Source organism: Sycon ciliatum, chromosome 8 (genome assembly GCF_964019385.1).
Source record: "Sycon ciliatum chromosome 8, ocSycCili1.1, whole genome shotgun sequence".
NCBI classification, from domain to species: Eukaryota; Metazoa; Porifera; class Calcarea; order Leucosolenida; family Sycettidae; genus Sycon; species Sycon ciliatum.
The window spans coordinates 1,504,128-1,519,638 of NC_088650.1; the positions used below are offsets into that span (position 1 = coordinate 1,504,128).

At 48.0% G+C, this 15,511-nt stretch overlaps 1 protein-coding gene across 1 annotated transcript in view; it reads right to left on the bottom strand.

The window, feature by feature from the left end:
* Positions 1-15,511, bottom strand: part of LOC135823464 (uncharacterized) — a 35,639-nt gene that overhangs the window by 16,130 nt on the left and 3,998 nt on the right. The window contains exons 5-8 of the mRNA XM_065336312.1: positions 15,281-15,394; positions 14,512-14,595; positions 2,634-2,658; positions 91-710 (exon numbers count right to left, since the gene is read on the bottom strand). Coding sequence (XP_065192384.1) covers positions 91-710; positions 2,634-2,658; positions 14,512-14,595; positions 15,281-15,394 — 843 coding nt within the window. The remainder of the gene's footprint in view (positions 1-90; positions 711-2,633; positions 2,659-14,511; positions 14,596-15,280; positions 15,395-15,511) is intronic.

Consider the following 15,511-nt stretch of genomic DNA (forward strand, 5'->3'; position numbering starts at 1 on the left):
AAATAGAAATACAAACTTCCTTCCCTCCCCCCCCCCTCCCCCCAGCATTAAATTCATAAAAAATCATTATTTTAGTCATGGCAAACTTACATTACTCTCATCTGCTACTTCTTTGATAGAGCGCTTGGCATTATAGACAATAACGTACGAGGTACGTTCAGCACCAAACGTCATGTGATGCAGGACACGGAAGCAGTCTTGTCCGGCTGTATCCCAGATTCTGAGCACCTTCATAGAGTTGTTGGCAATGAGATGACTCAGATCACGTACATACTGCTCTGATGTTACTCTAGAGGTGATTGCTTCCAGTACGTCTCCGTGTACATGCACTGAGCTGCTGTTGCTGTTGTTGCTGTTGTTGCTGCTGGCAGTGCTGGGTGAGAGTGTGGATGGGCAACTGTTTGGTGAACTACAGGATTCTGGCTGCAGTCTGCTACCTTGACGAATCAAGGTTGCCACCTGACGAATTAGCGCTTCGTCACTGCCTGTACCGGTTATCACTTCTTGGACGTCGTTACTATCATCACCGATGACAACCGTGCTCATATCCACCCCCATTGTACTGGTGTTGTTCTCACGTCTTTCTATCTTCTTTTTGGACAGTGAGAGTGCCAACGATGTCTTGCCAACATCAGTCTCGCCAAGCAGAATGATGCGTATGATGGGTACGCTGAGTTTACGCTCTGGAACAATCAACAGGGGCTCCATTCCTACAAGGTGTATACAAATTGAACAAAACATTCAAATTATACTTACAAGTATATGACTCACACAACAAAATACTTTGCAACTTCTTGCTCAGTTTAAGAGAGCATGTCTGAGAAAACCAGAAAAGCTTGGCTCCGATTTCGCTCAAATTTTACAAGTAGGATTCCTTTGGGGTCTACAACAACCATGCGAAAGGGCTCGTTGCATAACTTACGGACACCTTGGAGCTGGGGACCGCCTCGACATGGCCCAAAATACGACTGAATTTTGGGTCCAAAAATGAGCACTGGTACAGCGTACACAATGGAGCTAAGAACAAACCACCATCAGGCCAAGTTTACCTCACCTGAGTAGTTTTCACATCACCACCACATAGAGCCATGGCTACATCCAGGAAAGCAATTGCCATCACCTCTAAATATCACTAAATTGCATCGCTAAAATAGCCACATTTCAATGGCCATAGGGGGAACCATTTACGGCGTCTATTTTCCTGAACCATGCACTGCAGGACAGTGGACTATCTCCACTACCACCCAGGACAAGTCTCGTAAAAAGTGTTCCTTGTTTTCTGGAAATAAACAAATTTGAATATGATCACTTCACCACATTGCAACATTGCCAATTTCCTACCCGACGACGGAAAGCTCCTCGAGCTCCAACACTAGGCACCGCTCCAGACGCCAGCACGCCAAACACTGCAGCGTAGTCACCTCTACCGAGTCTGACAAGAAATTTGAACTGACAGCCCTTGTCACACCAAACAACAAGCACTTCCTTCCCTGAATGACTCGAATTTCACTAGCAGCAAAGCTCTGCAGAAGTGCAAAAAATATTGCACAAATCTCGATTTCTGCGATCAAAGCACGATATTTTGCGTCCTGAAACTGGCCGTGCGCCGACCACCGCGTGGCATTGCAGATCGACGCATTTGATCAAGATTTGTGCAATATTTTTTGCAGAGCTTTGCTGCTAGTGGTGCCTGGTGTTGGAGCTTGAGAAAGCGCTTTCCGTCGTCGGGTAGGAAATTGGCAATGTTGCAATGTGGTGAAGTGAAAATATTCAAATTTGTCTATTTCCAGAAAACGTGGAACACTTTTTACGAGACATGTCCTGGTTGGTAGTGGAGATAGTCCACTGTCCTTCAGGAAAATAGATGCCGTAAATGGTTCCCCTATGGCCCTTGAAATGTGGCTATTTTAGCTATGCAATTTAGTGATATTTGGAGGTGATGGCCATTGCTTTCCTGGATGTAGCCATGGCTCTATGTGGTGATGTGAAGACTATTCAGGTGAGGTAAAGTTGGCCTGGTGGTGGTTTGTTCCTAGCTCCATTGTGTATGCTGTACAAATGCTCATTTTTGGACCCAAAATTCAGTCGTATTTTGGGCCCATGTCGAGGTGGTCCCCAGTTCCAAGGTGTCCGTAAGTTATGCAACGAGCCCTTTCGCATGGTTGTTGCAGAAAATTTGAGCAAGTCGGAGAGATGGCCCAGCCCAGCTTTTCTGGTTTTCTCAGACATGCTCTCTTAACAACCTGTAACCATGCTTGTGGCAGTAGTGGTGGCGATGGTGAGGTGATGGTGGTGATGGTGGTGGTGGTGGTGATGGTGTTGGTGATGGTGGTGTTGATGGTGGTGGTGGTGATGGTGATGGTGGTGTTGGTGGTAGTGTTGGTGATGGTGTTGGTGGTGGTGTTGGTGATGGTGTTGGTAATGGTGATGGTGATTGTGTTGGTGGTGATAATGATGCTCGGTTAGCGTCGGGTCGAGTATAAACATATCTTACAGAAATAAAATACAGGACAAAGCATGCTATACATGCAACTGAACCTGCAAAAAAACTTGTTTGAAATAAAGTCATGCCATTGAACTCAAACTTAACGCAATTTGAGGGGAAGAAGTTTGAGAATTGATTTGTCACATACCTGCTTGCTGCTGCTGTTTGGCCTCCTTCATAGAGAATCAGAAAAAAACAGGAAAAATCACACATATGTGTGAAACACTCTCTTTTTCTCTCTCTCTCTCTCTCTCTCTCTCTCTCTCTCCTCTCTCTCTCCTCTCTCTCTCTCCTCTCTCTCTCTCCTCTCTCTCTCTCTCTCTCTCTCTCTCTCTCTCTCTCTCTCTCTCTCTCTCTCTCTCTCTCTCTCTCTCTCTCTCTCTCTTCTCAAATAGTTTGTATCGTTTTTCCCCGAACATAAGCCGCAATTTAAGGGGAAGTTAAGCCTAAAATCAAATTTGCACCATTTGTAGTCTTCGGGGTGCTCAGTCGAATGGTCTTGTTCCGAGGAACCTGAGACGCTCCCTTCCTCCTTTTTTTCCCAATCGAACTCGCGCACTTCCACCGAAACTGGGTGACTGCGCCCCACTAGATGGGGATTTGTATGCAAAATGTCACTAAAAGCGCCATTTCGTTCTTATAAAAGCACAGATGACCGCGATTGGCCCATATGATGTTGTCTTTCGGACGCTGAGTTGACTGGCTTGAGTAAGGGGTCACGTGCTCATGCGTGCACGAGTGACCTGGTCACCGTACCTGCAGGTTACAACTTTCACAGCCGAAGCGCCAGCACCCCAAATCAAGACTTTTTTATTTTCCGTGGCGGGAAATCGAGCTTTTCCAGGTATCTACAGCCTGTAGAAATTCAACGCTGAGAATTTCCAACTATTGTCCGGCTTTGGTCCTCTGCCACCGACCTATCCTTTGAAGGAGAATGCTGAAACCAGTTGGTTGCTCTTCAGTTGTTCTTTCTCTATCGTGTACATATTTTTGTATGTCGACACATGCCGTGTGCGACGACGTAGACACTTCTCAACACTTGAGTGACTTGAATTTGGCCATGATGACCGAATGTCATTGGACCGTGGAGTCGAGTAGAGGGCTCAGGCTCGATCGGCACAACGGGTACGTATAGCACAAGGGTAGGGCTAATGATATATCAAGTTGTTTGCTGTGCACAACCTTGGGGCGGAATTCGGCACGAAATTCTCTGCTCGCCAACTGTTGAGTATACCATGCAATACGTAGGTTTAAACTCATGTTACAGTGCTATCACGGTTGCAACCCTCTTTCAAATGGTGACATAGCCAACAACCACATAATCCATATCAAATTTTGCCCCTTGTTTTCTTTCTAAGTGTGAATAATAGAAATAATACCAGTCCTAATCATTGGAAAATGCAATCACGGTCTATTATCGACACTATTATCGACACATCGTACTGTCGCGGACATGGAAATCCAGTTGATTGACCGGGGCCGGCGCCCTCAGCGCGTACAGAACGTTGCATGCAGTGCACATGTTGATCCAATGCGACCATCAGCAGTGCATGATAAACCGTGCTACGGCTGCATGGCCGGCGCCCTGGGGCCGCTATACGTGCGACCTGATTTCCATGTCCACGACAGTAGTACCATGCAGCCTGGTAGTGCATTTGGAGCAGGAAAGTGAATGGTAGCACTGCGGTGGTGAACACATGAGCTGATGACAACCATCGTCGTCTTGTTGGTTTGTGTTGTCTCCAGTTCATTGCAGGTTGAACGAGGAATGAACGTCTACTCTTTCTTTCCAAAACTGGCTGGGCACATGCCAATGAGACGGAAGCTAGTGCCAAACCAGTCCTTGGAAGTTTTGTTGTGCTGCTGGACTTTCAATCATCATGTAAAGTATATTCCGGTTTCTGAGTCTTCGTGTGCGCCTGAAGAGCTACACTGTGTAGAGATGTTGGAAGTTTATCCTGCTCACGACACTGCACCAAGTACAAGCACTTCCTCGGCATTGCCTGAGCCCTATTCTGTGTTTACTGTGACCAGGAGAAGCAACTAGAAATTTGGAGCTTGAGCTGGAACGCTGGTGCTCTCTCTCTCTCTCTCTCTCTCTCTCTCTCTCTCTCTCTCTCTTTCCGTCACGTTCTGCCACTGTCCGAAACCGGTGCATGTGCTAGCATGTCGAAGCGCATTGTGTCTGAGTCACGTACTCACTCTCCTGCTCCTCCCTCATATGCCCAAGACAGTATGACCAATTGTGAATACAGTTCATGCCCACATGTGAACTTGTCTGATTCTCTTGTAGTAAGCTGCCACGTGTGTACTTGCACGTGTTGTGTACATGTGTGTGTGTGTGTGCGCGTGTGTGTGTATCTATGGGACTGCGTTCTCCTATTCTCTCTCCGGTGCCTTCGAGGCCCACGCAACCCTTGTGGCAGTGGCTCGACAGCACAGGGCAGGTGTGTGTGCGCACGTGCATGTGTATATGTTTGTGTGTGTGTGTGTGTGTGTGCGCGCGCGCGCGCGCGCGTGTGCATGCGCATGTGTGGGTGTGCGCGCGTGCATGCAGATGTGTGTGTGGGGGTGTGTGTGTGCGCACGCTGATGCTCAGCTCTCCAGAATTATGTCCGTGTGCGTAGCCAATGTATGGTGGCAACATAGCCTTCCTTCATGTATATGTGTATGCGCATACTATTTGGGATACTTTACTGTTTTTGGTGGGATCCAGTTACATAGTTTTCTGTTCAATTATTAATGTTTATACAGCTGCTGTATTTGTAGTGCAACTTTATGTCTTTCTGCTGGTCAAATTGTCGTCTTGATGGTGTTCTAATACTGATATACATAGAAAATATTACCCTCAGAAAGTGTGCTCGTTGTGAAGTTGTCCTTCTTTGGGCTCAAACCATTGCTCGTGTATAGGTAGATACATATCAGTGGGTTCGATTGGTGGCGAGAGGTCAGCCTAAATTGTTTGGGGCGGAATTCGGCACGAAATCCACGCTGAGTACTTTTTGACGACGAGTTGCGTCGGTCTTGAAAACTCTGGCGAGAAAGCGAGGAAAATGATGTCGCTTGGAGCTTTCCGCGAAACTTAGGGCAGCTAATGCCCGCACCTTCCCAAACATTGCCTCGGAACAAGACGATACCACCAGGGAAGCTCTTGTGAGCAAGGGATAAAATAGTCTCTTTTTGGCGATATTGAGCTGAGTTTCAAATTTCCCGGGCCTGGGGTCGGATTTGGAAAATAAAAGTGCAACTTTTAGGGCTCTTTTTCGGTGCTGGCGCTTCGCCTGTTCACACCAAGGTTCAACACGGTTCAACTCGAGTGACAGGTACACGCCCAAATAGGCTGTAAGTTGTACCCTGCAGGCACGGTGACCAGGTGACTTGTGTACGCAAGAGCACGTGACCGCTTATTCAACTATGTTTGATTGGGAATACTGGCCGAACTGCCCGCATTGCAGCTTTCTCGGATCAAAACCAGTCGACTCAGTGTCCGAAAGATTACAACATATGGGCCAACCGCGGTCATCTGTGCTTGTACAAGAACGAAATGGCGCTTTTAGTGGCATTCTGTATGTAAATCCCCATCTAGTAGGGCACCGTCACCCAGTTTCGGTGGAAGTGCGCGAGTTCGATTGGGAAAAAAAGGAGGAAGGGAGTGTCTCGGCTTCCTCGAACAAAAGACCATTCGACTCAGCACCCCGAAGACTACAAATGGTGAAAATTTGACTTTAGGCTTAAAGGGGAAGTTGAGGCAAAAATCAAAATTTCACCAGTTGTAGTCTTCGGGGTGCTCAGTCGAATGGTCTTGATCCGAGAAAGCTGAGACGCTCCCTTCCTACTTGAATCCCAATCGAACTCGCGCACTTCCACCGAAACTGGGTGACTGCGCCCTACTAGATGGGGATTTGTATGCAAAATGTCACTAAAAGCGCCATTTCGTTCTTATAAAAGCACGGATGACGGCGATTGGCCCATAATTATGTTGTAGTCTTTTGGACGCTGAGTCGACTGGTTTTGGTCCGAAAATGCTGCGATGCAGCGTTCCTCCTTTATTCCCAATCGAACGTGGTTGAACAAGCGGTCACGTGCTCCTGGTTGCCCAAATCACCTGGTCACCACGCCAGCAGGCGACAACTTTCACACCAAGGTTCAACTCGAGTTCAACTCGAGTGACAGGACTGCACCCAAAAAAGGTCAAACAGGCTAGTAAGTTGTACCCTGCAGGCACGGTGACCAGGTGACTGGTGTACGCAGGAGCACTTGACCGCTTGTTCAACCATGTTCGATTGGGAATAAAGGAGGAACGCTGCATCGCAGCCTTTTCGGACCAAAACCAGTCGACTCAGCGTCCAAAAGACTACAACATATGGGCTAGTGCAGCAATTATGCCGCGCCCATCATCATCATCATCCTAACCCCAGTTGTCGTTCAGGACCGTACATGTTCGTCGTATCAGTGTTGAAAGAGCAGCGGTTGTTACTGCTGGGCGGAGGAGATGGCCCATCCGCTACGCGGGCCATACCGCATGGGAATCATTGTAATGTCACAGTTCGCGAGTTGCGCAGACGTTGCGCTTGGCAATTTGGCCAGAGCAGTTCGTTAGAAATCATGGCCACAGGTATCAGAAACCTCGGGGGTAGTTCCGAATTCACCCCGCGTCTCAAGAGCAGACTTGATAGCGTAGCTGATCATCCGGAAGACGATTTATCAGTCGGGATGGTACTTGTTCATCGGATCACTGTTGGCAGAGCAGCTGTTGCTACCGCTGAGGGGACGAGACGCCCCAGCTGCTGCGCGGGCGTGCCGTGGGGAACATTCGACATACCACGTAACCAACGGACAGCAGTTTTCAATGCCTCCGAATTCTGACTACCCACTACAAGGTGCATTGGTGCACCCAGCCCCGCAGGTTCTGACACCACCGTTGCCTGTGGGTGACATCGAATAGCGGCAGCAAATTGCTTTCTGTTGATATGGTCGGTCATTACTCACTACCTACCCTTGCCCCGCCGGGGGCAAGTCAATGTTGCCGTGTGCACGCACGCATTCATGCCGACGTATCTGTGCCTGCCGTGCTATTCTTTCGGTCAGGCATATGTTGAACAAAAATGCCTGCCCCTTTTGAGGCGCGATCAGTGCATTACGGCTTGAGCTTCCATTTGCTCCGCACTCACCACCGGCCTATGAACTCGCTGGTCAACGCTTTGTTCTGGAGTCTAGTTTTGTTTGCATTGAGCACCTCATTAACAAATTCATTCGCGCGGCGGCGGACCGCGTCAACTCTATGGCTCACTGGCCGAGAGTGAGATGGCCCCTCGGTGTGGTGATAAGACGCGGTATATCTTGACGCTGTGCACATAACATTGCCTCGTCAGGACTGCAGTATGCTCGCTGATAGCGTGGGCAACCCACCCTGTCCTGGATTGACCATCAGTCTACTACCGTCGCCTCGTTCGGTGTTACTTGGGCCCTTCTCTTTTTGGGGAAACTTGGCCAACAAACGTAATGTGCTCAAAGGCTCGCTGACAATGATGTGCAAGTTTGCGCCAACAACCATCACGCGTCCTACCAAGATAAATCGGGCAAAAGGAAAGTGCTCTATGGCTTGGATCCCCAGCTTGCACGTGCATACGCACCAGATGCGATCTGGAGGCGCATTATGCATGGCTCAACGCCGGGCAGGCTAGTAGCCAATAAAATGAGCTAACCTGTAACTGAAGGCCACCGTTTGCGCTTTCCCAGGCCAGTATCAGTGTTAGTGATTGGTAAGTGGGCTCGCGCGAGCAGCTTGTGGTGGTCTGCGGGCGTATATTTTCTGTCACATGAATGCGAGGCGGTCGAGAGAACGCTGGTGCGTGCTTATGAGCGTGTGTGCATGGTGGTGGTGGTGGTGGTGGTGGTGGTGTGTGTGTGTGTGTGTGTGTGTGTGTGCGACTGTGCGTGTCGGTGTGTGTGTGTGGGCGTTTTGGCGAGCTTGTACCGGGACCGTGTACCCTGGTCCAGCGCCGGGTGAGCCTGGTAATCCACCCGGTTGGGCGGCGCTTGGACCCGGTTGAAAATATAGTACCGGGTCAACTGTGACCCGGTTGGTACTTTACACTTTCGAACTTTGAAAGGACTGACTACATGGCTTGTATGTGTCAGATACTTCTTCTTCTTTCGTAATTTTCTAATTCCTGTCCTCTCTTTTCTAAATGCGGCTTATCCATCCGCCTTTATATCATTGGGCCTGGTTCCTGTTTATTGTCCGAATTAAAATAAACCAACCAACCAGTTAGCATGTGACTCGGCTGGTGAGACAGCGCCAGGTATATGTGTACCCGGTTCCGACCCGGTTGAAATGGTTGCGCCAGGTACACGTGTACCCGGCTGTCCTACCATCCTAGAGCAGACACTGGGACCGTGTAGAGCAATTGATGAGGTAGCGGCGGCATCATATGATTATGCATAGGTATAATGCTGAGGGTACAAATACACCTTCCGTAGTGGGGTGCCATGCCTTCTAGGTTTATTACTTTTTTGGGTGCAAGCGGGCATCATATTGTATGCGTGTGGTGTTACGCCTAATGCCAGGCAGTTGTGTGAGTTCTTGGCATCGGTGGTCGTTCGTTTGCCCTCGCTGGTGCTTGTACTGCAGTGATAGCTTCTGCTTGATGTAGCACCTGTGCGTACTGCACCTAACGTCTTGCACCAGTGTCGCACTAACTCTGGAGCAGGCGTAGCTCTTTTCTGCGAGATCCCTGCAAGTCGTTTATACGAGAGTTTCCCTCAGGAGTTGGTGTTTATTTTGATCAGCTCCTTTGCCAGGTCCTCTGTGAGCTTCAGAGTGTGTTTGCCGGATTGATCTCGCATTCTGGAGACGTCGATATGATCTGTAGTTTCTTCGTCGGTGATTTGCTGGTGATACCTCTTCACTAGGCGCTGTACAGTGCGAGTACTCAAATTCAAGTTAGCGATGCGCTTTTTTAGCTTTTTATGGACTGGAGCGGAGGTTGCAACCTTTTCTTGCGGTGACGGAAGTGTACGTCGGTGGCAGCTCCAGTCAAAAAGATTCAAACAAACCGATCACAACTTCTGTGGTGGTTTGTGCTGCCATGTTGTCGGATGCAATGGTCTGTGGTTATGTTTGGATGGTGAATCAGTGGTTCCATGCGGTATGACACAGGCAGAACACCGAAAAATCTAGTGCGAAGATAAGCGCCAATTGTAACTTGGCGGACCAAGTATTAGCAAACATCACTTGTCTAGTGAGAAAGTGCCTTGCCTTCGTACACCGTATATTCACCATCATACTTTATTCAAACAGGAGTGCGTGAAACATTTGGAAACTTGAGAAGAGTCACAAAAGCAGGCGCAATTTACTGTGCATTCTCCGTATCCTTGTTGAAATCGCACGCACTGGATTAAAAAAACCACTCGTTGTGGTCATTACGAGTAGATCCCTCCGAACTCATCAAACACCAGTGTTCTTCGCGTGGTCAGGATGGGATTCTAACACAGTTTCCTAATTCGTCTTGCCGTTTCACGGCTTGCAAATGGTCCCAATTACCACATACACTTGGCGTGTGGTTGATCAAATGCAGTGGTACCCTACAAAGCCGGCCGGCACCAAATTTAGCGCTTGGGGCACAGAATAGGATATAGTTTAGGTCGAGTGCTGCATTCATCCCCATCCCCCCCCCCCATATATCCACAACCATGCAGTGGCGTGTCGAGGATTTGGATGAGGGGGTCGTGGCCGGTCGAGATGACATGGTGCACATGACTGTAATGATGTATGTCACGCACCTAGCTATCCAACATTACAAAATGATTACATGCCAGGTATTTCTTCCAGACCTACACTATACAGATTAAAGTATCTCATGCTCAGTTACTACAGTGCGTATCGGTTATAGCGTGGTCGTGTAAAAGAATATACTACTTACAAGAATGAACTCTCATATTTTCATAATCATAACATGGGTTTCAAGTGAACATTTATTCTTACTTCTTCGCGTCATTAAAATTGTCGCTTCCCAGAGCGATTTTTCAAATTTATTTTGTCCACTCGAAGGGAAAAAAATCAGCTAGAATTGAGGCAGAGCATTGTCGACGGACCAATCTTTAGTTTGCGGCCTCCCGCTTCGCTGCACTTGCAGCTAAGGTCGACGTCTTCATCAGAGTTTGGGGAAGGCCCTTCAGCACTCAGCAATGTGCTGAACAAGACGTGCGTTCAAATTCAGGTAAAGAAACTTCGTTTTCAAGCGATCCATGCCTCCAGATGGCAGGCGATGAAGGCAAGCTAGCATTTTTCAAGTACACTGTAACGATCTTCCAGCGGGATAGGGTGAGTAGTTCCGCAACTTCTTTCCTTGGCAAGCGCTTCGCTAATTTTGTTGGTGTTTTCAGACCTGCTACCTTCGTAGCAACATGCGACACAAGTAGCGCATTTTAGGAATTTTAGAACACTTTGTTCCTGCAATCGTCAACTTCAGCATTTCGTATTCAGGAGAGATACCAGGATTCTTATACCCGAGCTTGCAGTCTTGATAAATACCCACGCGAACGATATGGGACGGCACGAACTCCAGAAAAACGATATGCGCTCTGGGGCGAAAGAGTGCGGAGCACGATGAATTTGCTTGGTGCGGAAGAGAGCTCCGACAAAGTCCGAGACCACCACGGCTTCAGTAACAAGTAGAGATTGCGCAGGAAGGGTCGCACCAATGCTCGAACACAGAAAACAGCGATTCCGACGGTCTGACTAAGACGAGCCAAGTCACAAACATTGCGATGTGCGCAGCGACAATTTTAATGACGCGGAGGAAGTACAAGCAATGTTATCGCATTGTAGAATATATCGGTCCTAAAGCTGTGTTCACAACTGGCGCGTGTACGCGGTACGCTTGCGGTTCATGCGTGCCCAAACGCGCGCTCAGGCTTTCACAAAAAAACAGCAATCCGAGTCGTAGTTAGTGCGTGCGACACCTTCGAGTACTAATTTTTTGACCCCGCCAATCAAGGTGACTGGCATGTACGCTGGTACGCGCATGATACGCGTTGAAAATTCCAACATGTTGGAAGTTCCATTCCGACGCGTTTCCGTACGCATGGCGCCCCAAAAGCCAGCAAAATACGCACAAACACGTGGTTTCACGCGTACACGCGCCAGTTGTGAACACAGCTTAAGAATGGACTTTGTGTAGCAAAACATACCAGATTGGTACAAAGTGTATCGCCTGTAGATGAGTGTAGTAATAACATCTGTCCAATGCAGTTCTGCTCCGACTCGCATTGCATTGTAGTGCGCCAGGTTCAACTGTTCTTGTCATGTATCTCATGCTGCATAGCCACATGGCAAGCGTATGAGACTATGAACACCCGCATGCACAGCAGAGATACGTTGTATGTATGATGACCATCCTGTGTCTGCGCACATGTATCTGATATGTCACACTTGACTTATCGCGAGCAAGAAATATTGCAAGTAAGAATAGAAAGTCGTTTTTCAAACACCCACGCTATAACCGATACCTACTGTACATTGTACAATCATCAGTCATGTTACTTGTACAGTACATCCTTGCCCAATTTTTATTGGAGCATATCATGCTGTTCTTCATTATGTTTTGGCTGCTCACTGACAACCGGTACTGGTACCTCCGCGTCGGGCGGAATGTCAGTTCGTTCCGAACTGGACTGGCAACGACTTGATCACTCCCACTGTTTCCTGTTGGAACAGGAATTGCGCCGTCGCAAGAACGCTTTGCAAAAATCCATCAAGGCTGCTGCTGGCCAGAGCTTGTATTCTTTGGTCCATGGATGTCGCTGAGACTTCGCAGAAAAGTCTTCAAGTCAACCAATTCGCGATTCGAATCTGGAGGGGATCATCCTCAAAACAACGTTGTACACCGTTGCGAAAAGAGGCGCTTGACGATCACAAGCTTTGTTTTTGTCCCACTTGGGCAGCGCTGCGTTCAGCACATCACTGCACGCCTTTCTCAAGACGCACCGAGCGTGTCCTGGAATCTGTAAAAAAGCATAGAGCTCGTACAGAGTCGATCATTTCTTTCACAGTGCAATGCCGCTCACACACCGACGGTCCGTGCAACTAGTTTTGGACGCTGCTTCCCACCGCATAGAGTCTACCGCCTGTGCACATGGTGCATGTAGCAACCTGGTGTTTTTTCAAACCCAGGTCGAAATTTTTTGAGGGGGGGGGGGGGTGGTAGCGTGCCCCCCCCCCCCCCCCCCCCCCGTAAACCCGCCAATGCCATGTGATAGGGACCATTAGCAAGCCGTGAAACTGCAACGCGAAGGGGGAGCTGGGTTAGAGTCCCGTCCTGAGCACGCGAAACATACTTGTGTTTGACAAGTTCGGAGGGGTCTACTCGTCATGACCGCAACAAGTGGGTTTTAGTCAAGTACGTGCGAATTCAACCATGATACGGAGAATAGCACCGTAAATCGCGCCTCGTTTGGTCTTTGCTATTTTCTTCAAATTTCGAAGAATGTCTCACCCATTCTTGTTGGAATAAATACGATGGCGGAACGTACCAAACAACCAGTAGGACCATTGATTTTGCCATAACCGTTACTAACATGACACAGAACAGGATCGAGGGTAACCACAGTGCCAAAATTTATGCTTGTTCAAGACAAACTTCAGCTTGCTCGCTCATTTATGTTTTGGCATGGACCTCGTGAACACAACCCTTTGCTGCACCCATCCATCGGCGATGTGGCTGTCATGGGGTTTCTTTCACTTTCATTCGGGTAAAAAAAAGTCAGGCTGAGAATTGTTCTCAAGGAAAAGTTCGCAAAAAATAATAGCCAGTAAAAATATCAGAAAACTGTTTGAAACTGGAAAGCAGCCGACTCGCGTAGACGGGTTGGGAACGCGAGAAGCTAATCCTCAACCACGCCGTGTTTCACGTGCGTTACGATGAACTCATTACCCCCGTTGACGTTTCACGGCTTGCTAATGGTCCCTAATAGTTCACCCAGCCCCCCCCCCCCTCTTTAATCTCAGGCTGGCTAGGACCATGGAGACAATATCGTTATTTCGTACTCGGACCCCTCCCCCCACTCTGAAACGAACGCAGCTTGCTATGCTGGACGACGATAATCGCATGCATGTACAAGTACAATGTACAGTGTCGGTCGAGTTGTGATTTTGGCTCACACCCCTACACCCCCCCCCCCCCCCCCCAACACAAATGATGCTCTCGTTTCAGAGACGACAAAAAACTTTTGCGAAAATGAAAACTGTACAAGCTCACGCGCCCACAGACTCGTAGTACATGCCTCGTACGGTATGACTCATCATCTCCAGAAAAGTCAACAAAACAAAACATTCCGCCATGGCCAGACCAAGCGGAGTTACACACTCTCGTGTTTATGTACTCTTGATCTCATGGACAGCTGTACAAATGTAGGACATGGTGGTGGTAGGTAGGCCTAGCCCAAATTTGCCGGCAATTCTTCCAGCAAAATATCGAATTTTCCAACGAAAAGAAATTGCTGGCAAATTCCGAGCAAAATATCGAATTTGCAGAGGATCCGGGTGTGTTTTGGTAATTTTATTCAAATTTCGTTGGTTTCATTGGGCCAACGTCGTGCTGAAATAGCTCGTGCAGGTTGTCAGGGGTACATAAATTTGAAATCATGCTCCAAAATCCGTAATACTGACACCATTATAAGTTTTGCTTTCCTCATCAGAGTCACCATCCACTTTTACCAAAGTAGACGGCTCATTCGAAGCCATTTTTGCCACAAAGCAGGAGCAAAATGGAGCAAAATATCGGAAACGAAAGGCAATGCCAAGCAAAATATGGAAAGTGATCGGGCAAAATTTGCCGGCAAAATATCGAAGCGCCCCGAGCAAATTTGGGCTAGGCCTAGTGGTAGGTGCACCTCACGTGACTCACGTGACACCTAGTCACTGCATAGTTCAACCAATCAAATGTACGACACGCTGTAATGTTTACTGTAGACACACAGTACATCTAAATTCAGTCACTCACAGTCAAGTCTACTGTACATACCTTCGCACTCTCGTGATCCACCAGCAACTGCACACATCCCTCATTCTTCTTTTGCCTGGCTAGGTCCAACGCTGTTCTCCCTTCCTGAGTAACTCAGCAACACATCACAGGAACAACAGAAAATCATTTTTGAGAAAATTCGTTCCAATTTTACAAAAACGAAAACACAACGAAGGCCAAGGACATAATCTACAACGAAGCGAAATCAATCTCTCCACAAGACGAGTTACATGTACAGAACAAGTCTCTCCTTCCTCAGCAACATTGCTACTCCATGCATCCACAGTAAAAACTCCAGTTCATGCCTCGACAAATTTGAATTTTTTACAGATTTCTACTCAAACGAAAATATCCATGACGAGAGGAAGGCGTCCACAGCGCCTGCTCCACGTCAGGAACAACAGCATGTCTTCTGCGTACTCGTTACAATAACAACAACCCTTCACTCCTCACTCGTTCCAACAAACACCATCAAACAGTCTTCTACTCCTTCACAAACTGATTTCAAAAATTGAACCACAGAGTGAAAATGACCACGTGGCGATATTGTACGCATGATGTCATCGAGTACGGTATTGTAAAAACTGGTACACATTTCTGACAAGAGGAGAGGAGAGGAGAGTTGTGGTAGTTGTGTGTGAGAGAGAGAGAGCGAGGGGCAGAGAGAGAGCGAGGGGCAGAGAGAGAGAGGCAGGACACTGGACAGCTACAGGTGAGAAGGACGAGTAGAAACTGTTCACTTCACAACAACACACAATCAAATACTTACACTGTCACGCAGTGTGGTATCCAAGGTGACACCGTCACTGTCATGTGACAGCATCACCTTGACAAAGTTGATGTTGTTCATGTCGACTGCCTCGTGAAGTGGAGTCTGTCGTAACTGTAGAGAAAGAGAGAATGTGATGAGTATTGCTATACAACCATTACACTAACTACTACAACCACACACCGACACAGACCTGGACAACTAGAACAAACGCATCAACACACACATACA